Source organism: Ranitomeya variabilis, chromosome 5 (genome assembly GCF_051348905.1).
Source record: "Ranitomeya variabilis isolate aRanVar5 chromosome 5, aRanVar5.hap1, whole genome shotgun sequence".
Lineage (NCBI taxonomy): Eukaryota > Metazoa > Chordata > Amphibia > Anura > Dendrobatidae > Ranitomeya > Ranitomeya variabilis.
Window position 1 is genome coordinate 463,487,412 of NC_135236.1, and position 16,793 is coordinate 463,504,204.

The following is a 16,793-nucleotide window of genomic DNA, read 5'->3' on the forward strand; positions in this document are numbered from 1 at the left end:
CATGTGAAGCCATACCGGATTCCGGAAGCACGCCGTGAAGCCGTCTCCCGGGAGGTGGTGGCAATGTTGGACTTAGGAGTCATTGAGGAGTCACACAGCGCCTGGTCCAGTCCAATCGTGTTGATACCTAAGCTGGATGGCTCCATTCGGTTTTGTAATGACTTTAGGAAACTGAATGCGGCTTTTAAATTTGATGCGTACCCTATGCCTCGGGTCGATGAGTTAATCGACCGGCTGGGTAAAGCCCGATACATTATGACCCTGGATCTAACAAAGGGGTACTGGCAGATCCCCCTGGCCGAGGCGGCCAGGGAGAAGACGGCATTTGCTACACCGGAAGGTCTGTTCCAGTATGTCTACATGCCGTTTGGACTTCACGGAGCTCCAGCAACGTTCCAGAGGTTGATGGATCAAGTCTTGAGGCCCCACAGGCAGTACGCTTCGGCCTACCTGGATGACATCGTAATTTACAGCTTGGACTGGGAAACTCACCTCCGGAAGGTACAGGCGGTGATTGATGACCTACGAGATGCAGGCCTAACGGCAAACCCCAAGAAATGCCACATCGGGCTTGAAGAAGCCCGATACTTGGGATACGTGATTGGCAGAGGAGTGGTTAAACCACAGATTGACAAAATACAGGCCATTCAGGGCTGGCCGCAACCAGTGAACAAGAAACAAGTACAAGCTTTCCTGGGGATCGCCGGCTATTATCGCCGGTTCATACCCAATTTTGCAGCCATGGCTACCCCCTTGACGGATCTTACCAAAGGGAAGGGTTCCGTCATGGTAAAATGGACCTCAGCGGCTGGAGAGGCCTTCCACAGCCTGAAGCGAGCTTTGTGCTCTCAGCCCGTACTAGTGACTCCTGATTTCAGCAGCGAGTTTGTGGTCCAAACTGATGCTTCTGATACTGGGGTCGGAGCTGTACTTTCCCAGGTGAGGGACGGAGTTGAACACCCGGTCCTTTACCTCAGCCGGAAACTGAATGTACATGAGCAGAGGTATGCCGTGGTTGAAAAAGAGTGCCTAGCCATTAAATGGGCTCTCGACTCCCTCAAGTATTACCTGGCAGGTAGGAAGTTTAAGCTGGTCACGGACCATGCCCCTCTCAAGTGGATGCACCTCCACAAAGACCGTAATAGTCGGGTAACCCGGTGGTTCCTTGCCCTGCAGGCTTACTCTTTCACGGTGGAGCACCGCCCCGGGGTGCAGATGGGGAACGCTGATGCCCTGTTCCGAGTGCACTGTTTCGAGAGTGTTCTTGCTCGACCTGAGTGGTCTGAGCAGGGGGGGAGGATATGTAAGAATCATGTCGGTCTGGTAGTTGGGGGCAGGTATATCTCACCCAGGTATTTGTCCTATGTGAATTAGGCCGCTCAGTGTCTTCAGGATAATGATGGGTTAATGAGTGCGGGAATAAAGGATGACCAGCTGGAGGTTTCCATGGTCAGCCTGGGGCACACAGATTGCCTGTCTGTGTGAGACAAACGTGAGTGAGAGCTGTGCTCAAGGACTGTGTGTTAGCTGGGAGGGAGAAGCCCCCCCAGTTGTTGAGATAGCTACGTATCTGTTAGTTAGTGCCGGACAGGCTAGGATTTATTTTTATGCTTTGTTTTTTTCTATGTTACTTTCACATTAATAAACCTGACCTGAAGTCAGCTTGCTAAGAAACCTGCTGTCGCCTCAGAATTCAATGCACAAACCACGTGACCTTTGACCCCAGCAAAGGCGATCCCGGAGTGTTTTGTCACAATACATAAACACACCATTTTGCACTTTTTCCTCTATGCATTGTTAGGGATATACAGTGCTGGCTTGATCTTACTTTTATTCTAATTTGTGTGAATAGCTATGGTGGGGTGTCTCATTAGTCACATATAGAAATATAAATAAATATATATATATATATATATATATATATATATATATATATATATATATATATATATATATATATATATATATATATTCATCTGAGCTGGAGCTTCATTTTTGAGAACTTTCCTAAAGGTACCTTCACACGAAGCGACGCTGCAGCGATAGCGACAACGATGCCGATCGCTGCAGCGTCGCTGTTTGATCGCTGGAGAGCTGTCACACAGACCGCTCTCCAGCGACCAACGATGCCGAGGTCCCCGGGTAACCAGGGTAAACATCGGGTTGCTAAGCGCAGGGCCGCGCTTAGTGACCCGATGTTTACCCTGGTTACCAGCGTAAAAGTTAAAAAAACAAACAGCACATACTCACCAGCGCGTCCCCCAGCCTCTGCTTCCTGCACTGACTGAGCTCCGGCCCTAACAGCACAGCGGTGACGTCACCGCTGTGCTTTCACTTTCACTTTAGGGACCGGAGCTCAGTCAGTGTGATGAAGCAGACGCTGGAGGACGCATGTGAGTATGTACTGTTTGTTTTTTTTACTTTTACGCTGGTAACCAGGGTAAACATCGGGTTACTAAGCGCGGCCCTGCGCTTAGTAACCCGATGTTTACCCTGGTTACCAGTGTAAAACATCGCTGGTATCGTTGCTTTTGGTGTCAAACACAACGATACACGGCGATCGGACGACCAAATAAAGTTCTGGACTTTATTCAGCGACCAGCGACATCACAGCAGGATCCTGATCGCTGCTGCGTGTCAAACGAAACGATATCGCTAGCGAGGACGCTGCAACGTCACGGATTGCTAGCGATGTCGTTTCGTGTGAAGGTACCTTAACAAGTGTCATTTATGTCATATTGGTTAGATATTGCATAACTCATTGATTTTTTAGAGAGTGAAACCTAAAAATAATTCTCACTTCGGCCCTGTCCCCTGCAGCGGGTTTCCAGCATAGTGTTGTCACTGCCAACATCAAATAACAGTGCTTGTCATCATCACACTCCAAGGAACACAAAAATGGGGTGGGGTACAGGAGACAAGAGGCGGGGGATGGGGAAGAATCATTGGAAAGCTCATTTTTATGTTTAAAGCCCAGAATAAGATTGCTCAGATTCTCTGAAAACAACAATACAAGTGATTTGTTTTGGTCCAAAAAAAGCTGGTGAGAATGTTCTTGGCTCTAATTAGTTATACACCACATACAGTTTTACCTAATAATGTTCTATTTAAAGGGGTTGTCTCAAAGTGTGAATTGCAAAGTGCATGTAATGATAAGCAAATTTGCAATTTACTTGTAATTAATTATCCGCTCTTTTTTCAATGATGGAGGGATTTGTAATTTTATCCTGTAGACTACAAGCCCGCAAGGGCAGGGCCATCTGTCTGTACACGTCTGTCATTGTTATTTGTTCACCGTATTGTATGTAACCCCCTTGTCACGTCCAGCACCATGGAATCAATGGTGCTCTGAATAAAATAATTTTATAATTTATTGCTCAATGCCTAGGTTACCGGCCACCACTGCATTGTATCAGAGGTGTCGGACACCTAGCCAAGGGGCGCTGTGCTTGTAAGTACTGCTCTGAAGCTGGATCCTGACGGCTTCATTGACCCTGCGCTCCTCCGATCCTCCAAAGGTTAAGCGGTCATTGCTTACAGCATGGGAGAGATCAGGCCAGATGCTCAGTGGTCCACACTGTCAAGCATTCAGGAGGACAGTGATCCCACCCCACACCTCTCCCTCCGGCAAGAAGCTGGGAGCTGTGTGCTTCTCGAGATGTAGCTTAACTTGCAAGATATGTTATATATTCCCATGTCTGACTTGGTCAATAACCTTTAAAATTCCCTAAAATAGTTGTGTAGTAAAATAGAAAAATGTGATATTCTTCATCTATACAGTGCAGTAATATACCCAATCCCACTGTGACCCTATTGCTAGGCAGCACAGCTGATCAGAGCGGGTTTATTGCATAGCCTTTCATTCTGTCCCTTTGTGTAGAGCTACATTGTTCTGTTTTGACAGTCTTCCCCTCGCAGCACAACCACGTGCGCATTTGACTCGTGGTAATCTATTCATAAAACATTGGTTCACCTCTGACCGTCATCTAAGTACAGGCTCTGTGGGTAAAATAATACAATTTACCCTTTTAACTCTTAAAGATTGTTTTGATGGAGAAGAGCTAATTGCAGATGACACCCAATGTGAGCACTTAGAATCCAGAAAAAGAAAATCGTATGTACTTCCAATATTTTTAATGTACACTTATTTAAAGGTGCTATTAGTACATATCCTTGCAATAAATCTATGGATCCTCCGAACCTGATAGTCCCCTGGTGGTCAGGGTAGCTAAAAGTAGGTAATTTTCTTAGACAGGGTCAGATTTCTGAGATAAGCTTTTACTTCATTATTTTCTAGAAGTTAATAACCTTTTAAAGGGAATGTGTCAGCAGGATTGTGCTATGTTATCTGAATACAGCATGAGGTAGGGGTTAAAACATAGATTTCAGTGATGCCTCTGTTATCAAGCTTGTGGTTTTGTTTGGTTACAGTGATTAATTTAGCACCAGTGGCATAACATTGCTTTGACTAGCCTCCTGGTCTGACACGCCCCCTCCTGTGATAAGCAGCTCACTGTCTATGGACTTTATACATGGAGAGCCTTCTGTGGGCGGGGTTAGCTTCCTCAGCTCTGCTTCATTCTAAATCTAAAAGCTCTGATTGTGTCAGAACGGCTGCACCCAGTAATCTAAGTGATATATCATTGGATTCAGCTTCTCTTTGCCTAGACCAGGCTGCTCTCAGATGAGGTAGCATAAACCTGTTGACCGATTCCCGTTAAGCACACTACAGTGCTTTATACTTCTGTAATTGGACTAGTCCTTCAGAAAGAAAGCATATATTAGTGTTGCAGTGTTGTCTGTGACAATTAATGAGTCCTTCTCTACCAATTGATAAAATGGCTGACTCTTAATAGCTGCATGTTCATTTATTCAGTTGCATAAACAGCCCTTTGCCTACATAAAGTGCCTGTTCCAGCCTGTGCTGCGTTTTATGTACAGCCGTTCTCGAGGAGACATCAAACAAGTCTATTTCGTTTTTTAAGCTATCTCATGATGTTAATATTAAAGCTGGATTCCGAATATCTATTTTTCAGAGTAAGTCAGATGTGGAAAGTAAACAGAGCCTGATAGATGAACTTCACAGGAAAGTTAAAAGACTAGAAGTGGAGCTGGAGAAAAAGACCGAAGAAGCCGAGCGAAAGCCTGCACAGGAAGATAAGGTGTGATCACAACGTATGTTACTCTGGATATAGTGACTGCTGTAGGGTGTACGACTGAACCGCGCTGACCTCCGAATGAATATATATACAGTATAATATATATCTATATTATAAATAAATATAAATACATACATATAAATATAGAATTAGAGAATGTAGTCCATAAATCGGTTTTACAATTTAGATCTATATATTGTAAACCCAATTTTTGCAGTACATATGTCCTGGGCCAAAGCTTACGGATACTGTGTGGGGCGGGATAATCTAGTCTCTGAATGCAGGATGCATATTTTGTAATGTGCTCGGGGTCTAAATATATGACTGGTTCCTAACAGGGTATTCTGGTTTCACCAAATAAAAGTAAGATCTGTCTTGGTTAGGAAACGCATAGGCGCTGCTGCCATTATAAGACACCTCTCTGGTTCTTGTACTGTACTCCGACTGTAAGAAGCTGTGCATGTGTGTGTCCATCATGTAACATGGAGAGGTTTTTTAATGGTTTATTGCTACATGGATGCATAGTGACTGCTGCAGTTTTGACCCTCCCGAACAGGGCTTGGGAATTGAAAGATATTGTCTCACTAGAGACATTTATGACATATCCAAAAGATGGCTGCGAGTCCCACGTCTGGGACATGCCCATATCTCCAGAACGGGAATCCTCTGATCCGCCGTCTCTGCCAGTGTCGGAGCACCAGTGACTGGAGAGGTGGCTGCCCATGTCCCAGCTCTCCCTAATCATTGCGGTAGGAGTTCTAATTGCTCTCATAGCAGTAAATGGAGAGAGCCAGCACACTAGTTGTCCAACGTTAGCCAGGATGGAGGATCACGGTTGTGGAGATAGGTGCCAGTGCCACCTCTGGGACCCCCCATTATACGACCATCCAGAATTCCTTTTGTAACTACAGATTAATATTTATTTTTCTACTTTAGAGTGCCAAACAAGAAATCATAAGGTGGGAAGAAGGCAAAAAATGGCAAAGTAAGATAGAAGGAATTCGCGCCAAGCTTAGAGAAAAAGAGAAGGAAGTGGAGACTCTAACAAAACAGCTGACAACTCTCAAAGACCTCTACTCCAAGTGAGTTCTGGGGACAGGATTATTGCACTGCATATAGAAGGGCTGTGACAAAGTATCTCCCACTTTCCAAATTTCCTCCTTGTACAGTGCCTTGTGAAAGTATTCGGCTCCCTGGAGCTTTTCAACCTTTTCCCACATATCATGCTTCAAACATAAAGATACCAAATGTAAATTTTTGGTGAAGAATCAACAACAAGTGGAACACAATTGTGAAGTTGAACGAAATTGATTGTTTATTTTAAATTTTTGTGGAAATTCAAAAACTGAAAAGTGGGGCGTGCAATATTATACCCCGCCCCTTTACTTTCAGTGCAGCAAACTCACTCCAGAAGTTCATTGTGGATCTCTGAATGATCCAATGTTGTCCTAAATGCCTAATGGTGATAAATATAATCCGCCTGTGTGTAATCAAGTCTTCGTATAAATGCACCTGCTCTGTGATAGTCTCAGGGTTCTGTTTGAAGCACAGAGAACATCATGAAGACCAAGGAACACAACAGGCAGGTCTGTGATACTGTTGTGGAGAAGTTTAAAGCCGGATTTGGATACAAAATGAATTCCAAAACTTTAAACATCCCAAGGAGCACTGTACAAGCGATCATATTGAAATGGAAGGAGTATCATACCGCTGCAAATCTACCAAGACCCGGCCGTCCCTCTAAACTTTCATCTCAAACAAGGAGAAGACTGATCAGAGATGCAGCCAAGAGGCCCATGATCAGTCTGGATGAACTGCAGAGATCTACAGCTGAGGTGGGACAGTCTGTCCATAGGACAACAATCAGTTGTACACTGCACAAATCTGGCCTTTATGGAAGAGTGGCAAGAAGAAAGCTATTTCTCAAAGATATCCATAAAAAGTGTTGTTTAAAGTTTGCAACAAGCCACCTGGGAGACACACCAAACATGTGGAAGAAGGTGCTCTGGTCAGATGAAACCAAAATCGAACTTTTTGGCAACAATGCCAAACGATATGTTTGGCGTAAAGGCAACACCGCTCATCTCCCTGAACACGCCATCCCCACTGCCAATCATGGTGGTGGCAACATCATGGTTTGGGCCTACTTTTCTTCAGCAGGGACAGGGAAGATGGTTAAAATTGATGGGAAGATGGATGGAGCAAATACAGGACCATTCTTGAAGAAAACCTGTTGGAGTCTGCAAAAGACCTGAGACTGGGACGGAGATTTGTCTTCCAACAAGACAATGATCCCAAACATAAAGCAAAATCTACAATGGAATGGTTCACAAATAAACGTATCAAGGTGTTAGAATGGCCAAGTCAAAGTCCAGACCTCAATCCAATCGAGAATCTGTGGAAAGAGCTGAAAACTGCTCTTCACAAACGATCACCATCAAACCTCGCCGAGCTCGAGCTGTTTGCCAAGGAAGAATGGGCAAGAATTTCAGTCTCTCGATGTACAAAAGTGATAGTGACATACCCCAAACGACTTGCAGCTGTAATCGCAGCAAAAGGTGGCACAACAAAGTATTAAGGTAAAGGGGCCGAATAATATTGCACGCCCCACTTTTCAGTTTTTGAATTTCCACAAAAATGTAAAATAACGGATAAATTTCGTTCAACTTCACAATTGTGTTCCTCTTGTTGTTGATTCTTCAGCAAAAATTTACATTTAGTATCTTTATGTTTGAAGCATGATATGTGGGAAAAGGTTGAAAAGTTCCAGGGGGCCGAATACTTTCGCAAGGCACTGTATATGTCTCATACTGAACGGTTTATGCCATCTTGAAAAGAAATGCCAGCTTCTGAACACACCGTTTCCGCTTCATTCCTTTTACAAAGAAATCAGGCCAAGATGCACATTTTCTTACCAGCAGTTACATCAGTGCCTCAGTCAAGGGTTTCCGGAGTCAGTCATTCAGTCGGTGCACTAACACCAATTTTACTTTCCAGAAAACAAGTGATAGATGCCCTTACTTACAGGGTGTATTTCCCCTCTATAAACATCTCTGCAACATGGTTTTGTTTTGTTTTTCGCTCCAATATAAAATAATCTGTTGGAATGTGAGCCACATAAGCTAACCTATGTGCACCATGAGTGATCACTAAATCAAGAAGAAATGCAATACTCGCTAAAATACCAGTTCCCAGCAGAATGCAAACACGCATAATAATATATGTGGACGGTCGCATAATTACAAGATACTAATGAACACCCACATATATATGCCTACCGTTCATGAGAGGGTGGCAGCCAGGGCTGTGGAGTCGGTAAGCCAAACCTCCGACTCCTCAATTTCCATGACACTGACTCCACCAAAATGGGCTCCGACTCCACAGCCCAGGTGGCAGCTCAGTATTAGACTTGCACATAGATAAGGCTTCTATAGGTGTGCCTGTCACACAGTGACATTTAGTGCACCTTGCCAATTAACAGTATAATAGACATGCCCATTTTTAAATTAGGCAGTCTTCCTGACACCTCCTGCGGACATTCCACAAAGTGATGACACCCTGTTTTATCCCAACATTACAAGACCAATCTACATTTTGCAAAAAAATGATAATCATGAGGTATTAGCTGATATTGTGGCTAACATACACCAGCCGTAACACAAGTCAAGAGTCCTTATCGAATTGTGAGTCCCTACACTAAACTAAAAAGCAAATTAGTGAAGCATATTAGAGGAGAGAGAAATGTGATCCCCGAACCACCCCAATACCTCCACCATCCCCATACCCTCGTGCTCCGTCCCCCGGCCCTCCACGTCATCCTCCTGGAAGAAAATGGCAGGCGCATGCCAAAATCTGGCGGCTGGTACCCAGCAACAAAAGGAAATTTTTCCTATTACATACTATCACAGTGATCAATATAAAAAAATTGTCGTAAATTAAAGCCCTTAGTTACATAAAAATGATAAAATATATATAGTTTTTCCATTCTTTGCGGTTAGGGTTGGCTTTAGGGTTGTGTTAGGGTAAGGGTTGGGGTTAGGGTTGGAGTTAGAATTGGAGTTTTTTTCAAAAGTAAAAAAAATGAAGATATGACGGCTTGTATTGAGCGCAAGTACTCGCTACTCGTGTTTGCATCAGGTGCTGTGGTATGCAACGAGTATCGCAGATCTCCACATGTGTTTTTTGGGGGTGTCTAACAGCCATGAAACATGCAGGGCAGGGACTCGAGCAGAGCACCCAATGCAAACTGGAGTAGTGAGTACTTGCGCTCAACAGTAATGAAGACATATTCAATATGACAACCTAATGTTTGCAAATTCTTTGTAGTACTTGTGGGTTCAAAATGCTCACTATAACCCTGGATAAAATCCTTGAGGGGTGTTGTTTCCAAAATGGGGTCACTTATGGGGGGTTTCCATTGTTTAGGCACAATGGGGGCTCTCCAAACGCAACATAGTGCCCGCCATCGATTCCAGCCAATTTTGCATTCAAAAAGTTAAACGGTGCTCCTTCCCTTCCGAGCTCTGCCATGCGCCTAAATGGTAGTACTCCCCCACATATGGGGTATGTGCCTACTCAGGAGAAATTGCACATCAAATTTTTTGGTCCATTTTTTCCTGTTACCCTTGTGAAAAGTAAATTTTGTGAAAAAAGTAAAATGTTTGTTTTTTCCTTCCACATTGCTTCAATTCTCGTGAAGCACTTGAAGGGTTAACAACCTTCTTGAATGTGGTTTTAGCACCTTGAGGGGTGCAGTTTAGAATTGTGTCATGTTTGGGTATTTTCTGTCATATAGGCCTCTCAAAGTCACTCCAAATGTGAGGTAGTTTATAAAAAAAAAAAAATAGAGAATGTTTTTGTAAATTGTGCTGACGTAAAGTAGACATGTGGAAAATGTTAATTATTAACTATTCTGTGTGACATGACTCTCTGAGTTAAGGGCACAATAATTAAAAGTTTGAAAATTGCAAAATGTCAACATTTTTGACAAATTTTCATTTTTTTCATAAAAGCAAGTCATATCGAAGAAATTTTATCATTATCATGAAGTACAATATGTCACAAAAATCAATCTCAGAATCAGTGGGATCCGTTGAAGTGTTCCAGAGTTTTTACCATTTAAAGTGACAGTGGTCAGAATTGCAAAAATTGGCCTGGTCATTAATGTCAAAATTGGCTCAGTCACTAAGGGGTTAAATAAGTCAGTGCCCTTCTGCGATTATTTTCTCAACTTGAGTCGGACTGAGGAAAACATTGCATGTTGCTATAGTCTGTGAGAATAGGATCACACTCGCCAATGCAAGTCAGTGGGTGCAAGGAACAAATCGGATGGCCATGGACCATGCGTCTGCCATCCAAGTTTTACTCGCCTATCTCAAGGGAAACCTGATATTTCATCAACCAAGTACAGTAAATTCCCAGCTTGAGCTGTCATAATAGAATAGATAGAATATGTATATAGATAGATAGAAAGATGTCAGTGATATACTGTATATCACGGCAGCCATGGTGAGCGGTTACATTACTGTCCGTGCTCATCACAGCCTCCTGATGTAGCAGTCTGGGATGGCTGTGGGACATCCATATTATGTATTTACAGTGGACCTCTGTGGATTATTTTATTTTTTTTATGCTAATAAATGGGTAAGGCTTCTTTTACACTTGCCAGGTTTTAAGCGGGCCTTATCGCCGCAATTTTCACGGTCTGCCGCAATAACGGACCGCAAAAAACTTGCAGATCGCTGTTTTTCGGGTTTCCCATACTATGGAAAAAGTATTAGAAATAAAAACGGCGTTCTACAAAACCGGAAGTCACGGTGCACCACAAAAACAAGCTTCCGTAAGTCGTGAAAAAGATCGAGCAGGCTCGATCTTTTTTAACGTCCATAAATACAGCCATACGGCGCACGGCTCACTATGGAATTATTGCGCACCATTTTTGCGGCCCCATAGAAATGTATTGGGGATGCAAAAACGGGATGCAAAACCACGGTTACTGTATAAGAAGCCTAAAAGAGGGTAATTGTCAGGGAGTGCTTTTTACAATTAAAGTATTTTTCTGTGTGTGTGTTTCTCTTTTGACTATGCAGTTAGTAATGGGGATATCTGACAGACACCTGTTCATTACTAACATCTGGGCTTGATGTCAGCAGGCATTACACAGCTGACATCAACCCCCAAACCATTACCATGATTGCCACTGCATCCGGGCAAATGAGAAGAGCTTAGGCTAAATGCCAAAATTGGCGCATCTAATGTATGTGCCATTTCTGGGGCAGCTGAGGTCTGATGTTATTAGTGTGGGAAGAAGTCAATATCAATGGCCCCTTTCCAGCCTATTAATATCAGTCCGCAGCTGTCTGCTTAACCATTGTTGGCAGTGGTTACTAAAAATAGGGGGGACCCCATCTCATATTTTTGGGGGCTCTCCCCTTTTTAGTTACCAGCAAAAGGCTAAGCAGACAGCTGTGAGCTGATATTAATAGGCTGGGAAGCTCCATGGTTATTGTCCCCTTCCCAGAAAAATAACACCAGCTCCCAACTGTCTACTTTCCCTTAGCTGGTTATTAATTAAATTGGTCCCCACACCATTTATTTTCTTTTATTAGCTAAAAACAAACACAGGAAAGTACACACGCAAAGCACTGACTAAATATATCACTGCCATCTATCTACATGTATATAAGATTGTTTTATTAGTTAGAAAACTAGCTCCTTGAAATAACACAAAGAATTAAGGTACGGTATGTAAAAGATGTGAAAAACGCATTGCGTACAGTTTGCATAAGCATGTCATACGCATTCTAGCTGAGAAAAATCATATTGTAATCACATGACCCTCGTCCTACTTTTCTGGATCAACATCGGACTGATTTTTCTATACGCTAGTGTGACTCCAGCCTTTAGAGGTAGTTACCTTGGTATTATGGTTTCACACATAAGAATTGTAAAAGTTGCCAGTACACTGTACCTTGTAGTGCTCCATACTGACTAACAGCATATTTGTCAAGTTGATACTGCTAGATCAAGCAATCTGCCCAGTGCCTGATGAGTACATCCCACTAAGTACTGACTCCCTCATATAACATTGTGGCTAGTAAATGTTGCACCATGGTTACCCAACTACCAACAAAGCCTATGTTTAGTCTCGTGCATTAAGTTGTTACTCCTTTACTCCTGAGCACTGTAGAGGACCAGCACTCCCGAGCACTCAGAGCAGGTCAGTATTATTTCTCTGATATGCATTTTTTTTACAGAATCTTTAGTTTGCAGAGAAATGTCAGTGCGAGAAGCACAATGAAGTGGGAAAAGGAGAGACTGTGCAAGACAGGAAATATTCACTGAGCTCTGAACTTGCCTGTTTATCAGCAATCATAGAGAAACATCAGCAATACATTATAATTAGTGCATCATGGCCCTCTGCGGGAACAGACATCATGAAATACCTATTAAATCGAAAATGAAGCAATAACTGCAATACATGACATATACCTTATATATATATATATATATATATATATATATATATATATATATATATATATATATATATATATATATATATATTCTTGATGAAATAGAAGTGCTAATTGTTTATTTTAGTCAATTAACAAAATGGAAAGTGAAAAAAGAGAAATACAAGTCAAATCAATGTTTGATGTGCCCACACTTTGCCTTCGAAAGCAGCATCAATTCTTATAGGCACACTCGGCAGGGAGATTGTTTCAAACATCTTGAAGAACTTACGACAGATCTTTTGTGGACATGATGACAATTCCAGTTCACCGTTGGTATTCCCATTCGAAGCACGGACTCTGGCTCTGCCACGGCCCAGAAGATGCAAATACAAAGGGAAGGAGTCCAACTCAATGAACAGGTTCTTCTTTATTCAGATAAAATGTATACATAGGACATCTGGCAAGATGATGGCCAATGAATTAGCTCTAGGCTAGCTCTAATGTATTCGCCATCATCTTACCAGATGTCATTTGTATGAATTTTATCTGAATAAAGAACCACCTGTTTGTTGAGTTGGACTCCTTCCCTTTGTATTTGCATCTTCTGTCAGTGCAGGCTTGTTCAAGTCCTTCTGTCTCTCCCTGTGATCCTAGACAAACTTGATGATGTTGAGAACGGGGTTCTGTTGGGGCCAGATCATCACTTCCAGGTCTCCTTAATCTTACTGTTGCTGAATAACATTGGCTGTATGTTTGGGGTTGTTTCTCTTGGAGAATAAATTTGGAGCCAATCAGATGCCACCCTGATGGTATTGCCTGATGGATATGTATGTACCTGGATTTCTCCGCATTGATAATACTATTGATCCTGACCAAACTTCTCATTTCATTTGCTAAATTTCAGTCCAAAATGTTACTGTTGCCTGCATACACTCATTGTAGTGCTCAGCATCCCTTTAATAGTGAACAACTGCCATCTGTTACAGCTAAATATTTCACATTTTTACACGAGTCCAGTGCATCGGTTGACATTTTTCTGCACCCCAGTTCCTATTTTTTCCACACGTAGTTGAGTCACATGGACTTGTTTCCTTGTCGAGGGTATGGTTTTTGTGAAGTCCACTTCTGGCCAGACATCACCGACCAGTAGATGAGTGTAGCTGGGATTCACTGGTTACTGCCAGTTTTTAGCTGCAGATGACAGACATATCCTGCTTACTTCCCTTTAAAATCTGAAGATGTCCAGCAGTGCCAAGTTTCTTTGGCCAAACACGGCATCTACAGTCGTCAACATTGCCCATTTCCTGATGTCCTTGTGTCCTCAATACTGATACTGATCCATCGTGCAATAATAGCACTAGGAAGCATTTGATTGTTTCCAAATTTATTCTGCAGCAGAACAACGATCCCAAACATACAACCAATGTCATTAAGAACTATCTTCTGGGTAAATGTATTTTCTAAAAGATGTGATGCCGGCAATGGAACCATCAATTCCAGTGAACGGGGTCCACATCTCCCAATAGGTCTAGAAATATGAGCGTAGAGTGCAAGAACCACTGGTTGATGCAGTTAGCTGGCTATGGCAAATGACATTACTAAGGATGTTGTCACCTAGGGCTGCAGGTTGAGTTGATTAGATTTCTCTTTTCTTCATTCACTTTGCATTTTGTTTAGTGGTAAGTCCTGTTTTTGGAAGTTTTTTTTTCTTTTTCAGCACACCTGTCTAAAACTTTTGCACACTAATACATATTGATCTGTCTGTCAGTCTATGTAGATTTATATACTCATACACACAAACACACACTGTCTATATTTTTTCTTTTTAGTGCTGATAATTGTATGTCTTCTTTGTTTCTAGAGCTGACCAGGAGAAAATAGTTTTACAAAAGAAACTGAAATCTCGTGGTGTAACTGCGGACCAAGTAGTTGGAATAAGAGCTGTGGAGTCTGAAAAAGAAATTGAAGAACTCAGGAAAAAGAATACTGAATTAGAAAATGAGATCTCTTACATGAAGTATGGGCTATTTCTATTTCCAGACGTTTCAATAATTGATAATGGATAATCAAGTCCAGCAGTTATCTAGTTGATTTATTATTACATCAGCCGAGCTTTATATTCTCTATGAACTAGCCATGCAATTTTATATTGAGGATGTAAAATTCATACCGTACAATTAACTTTATACTCCTGTTTAATACCACCACGGTCTAGAATCAACACCCCACTTTCTCCCAGAAGAGACGATACATCACAAGACCACATGGCGCAAGAATAAATGTATTTAATTAAATATATATATACAATCATGGCCGAAAGTGTTGGCGCCCTTAAAATTATTCACTATAGCACATGTTATAGATATCTTTGAGGGAATATTAAAAATGTGTACGTTACCCTTAAAAACAATATGTGTATTAAATTTAAAAAGACACCAAGAAATACACCCCGTGCAAGGTAATAGGAACACTATGTCTGGATTTTCAAAGCTGTACAAACAGATAATCAGCAATATACATAATTAAAGCATCGATGAGACGGAGCTGCTTAAATAATTATTCAACCGTGTATTCAGACATAAATAGATTGTCGACCCCACAATAACCAGATAGTGTGTATATATATATATAAATCCCCTATTTACTGTATATAGGTTTGATACAAGTTGCCTACACAATAGGGGTACCACAGTATGATTATGGTTCAACAAACTATATCCCAGGTCATAACACAATGTGGCCTATGAGACCCTAGGATATCCGCTAGGCCATTTCTACCTAGCGGCGAACATTGGCACCCTAGATGTACAGGATTTGGGGCCCCCGCACCACGACGGCTCTCCCTCTGTCACCCTAGTTGTCCCTGTATACTATATTGATAATTAGGGATACTTCAATTCTATAGGGGAAGCTCAGACAAACAATCATGAACAGATACTGATAGCTTATCCTTTTAGTTCCCTTCTATAAGTCACTTGTCAGAATGAGTGCCTCTCCGCCTCAATGAGTTTCCCCATATGTAGGTTTATCAGGAGGCCCGGTTTCAAGTTCATCAGAGGTGAAATATCTGTACCGATAGAGGATAATTGTAAGCCCATTGTGGCATCTCTGACACATCGATGCTTTAATGATGTATATTGCTGAATATCTGTTTGAAAAGCTTTGAATATCAGGACATAGTGTTCTTATTACCTTGTATAGAGATCTTTTCTTTGTGTCTTTTTAAATTTAATATGAATCAATATTGTTTTTCAAGGTTACATGTTGTACACCCTTGAAATTGTTACAGAAAATGAAATATTTTTCCAGCAAAATTATTGGAATTACACATATTTTGTTACACATGTTAATTTCCTTTGTGTGTATTGGAACAACACCAAAATCTGAAAAAAGGCATATTGGACAAAATTTCACAAAAACAAAACAAAAATGTGTTGGGCAAAATTGTGGCACCCTCAACTTATTTGATTCCACATCCTTTGGAGTAAATACCGTATTTTTCGGACTATAAGACGCACTTTTTTCCTCCAAAAATGTGGAATAAAATATGGGGTGCATCTTATAGTCCGGATGTACCTGCTCTGGCTGAGGTGGGAAAGCGGCAGCAGTGGCGCAGCGGGTAACAGGAGGCAGGAGCTGGCGGCTGCAGCTTACTCACGTGCCTGCTGCTAAAGAGAAATTAATATTCACTGCATTCCATGCCCATGGGCGTCGAGGGCCGTGAATATTCATTCCTGTTTAATAGCATCCTGGTATGCATGGCCCCATCCTTATCTTAATATAATTGGCCACCATCCCCGTCCTGGTATGCATAGTGAAGTATATCGTGGCACTACTGTGTTGGTGCACAAGGTAGGTTCCCCAAACCAGTAGACGTAAATAAAGTAAAGAAACTTGGCACTCAACTTGGTTATGTAGGTAGTATTGAATATGCTTTTTATTTCAAATAGCAGTCCCAATATAATAAACGTTTCGGTCTGCCATAGACCTTCTTCAGTAGACCGACTGCTCAAGAGATAGGTGTGAGAGGTGTCTCAGGATATAGCGTAGATCCTTGTATGTAGGAATACTTGTGGATCAAAAAGAGGACTGTAATGGTCGCTCAGATTTAGTTTAGAGGATAGTATTGTTTATAGGTGATAGATTTCCAATTATGGTATGGCGTGGCTATTGGCAG

General features: G+C 41.9%; 1 protein-coding gene across 1 annotated transcript in view; it reads left to right on the plus strand.

Moving 5' to 3' along the window:
- CEP290 (centrosomal protein 290) overlaps window positions 1-16,793 on the plus strand; it is a 284,715-nt gene that overhangs the window by 208,697 nt on the left and 59,225 nt on the right. The window contains exons 40-42 of the mRNA XM_077265451.1: window positions 5,037-5,162; window positions 6,096-6,241; window positions 14,478-14,633. Of these exons, the coding sequence (XP_077121566.1) occupies window positions 5,037-5,162; window positions 6,096-6,241; window positions 14,478-14,633 (428 nt within the window). The remainder of the gene's footprint in view (window positions 1-5,036; window positions 5,163-6,095; window positions 6,242-14,477; window positions 14,634-16,793) is intronic.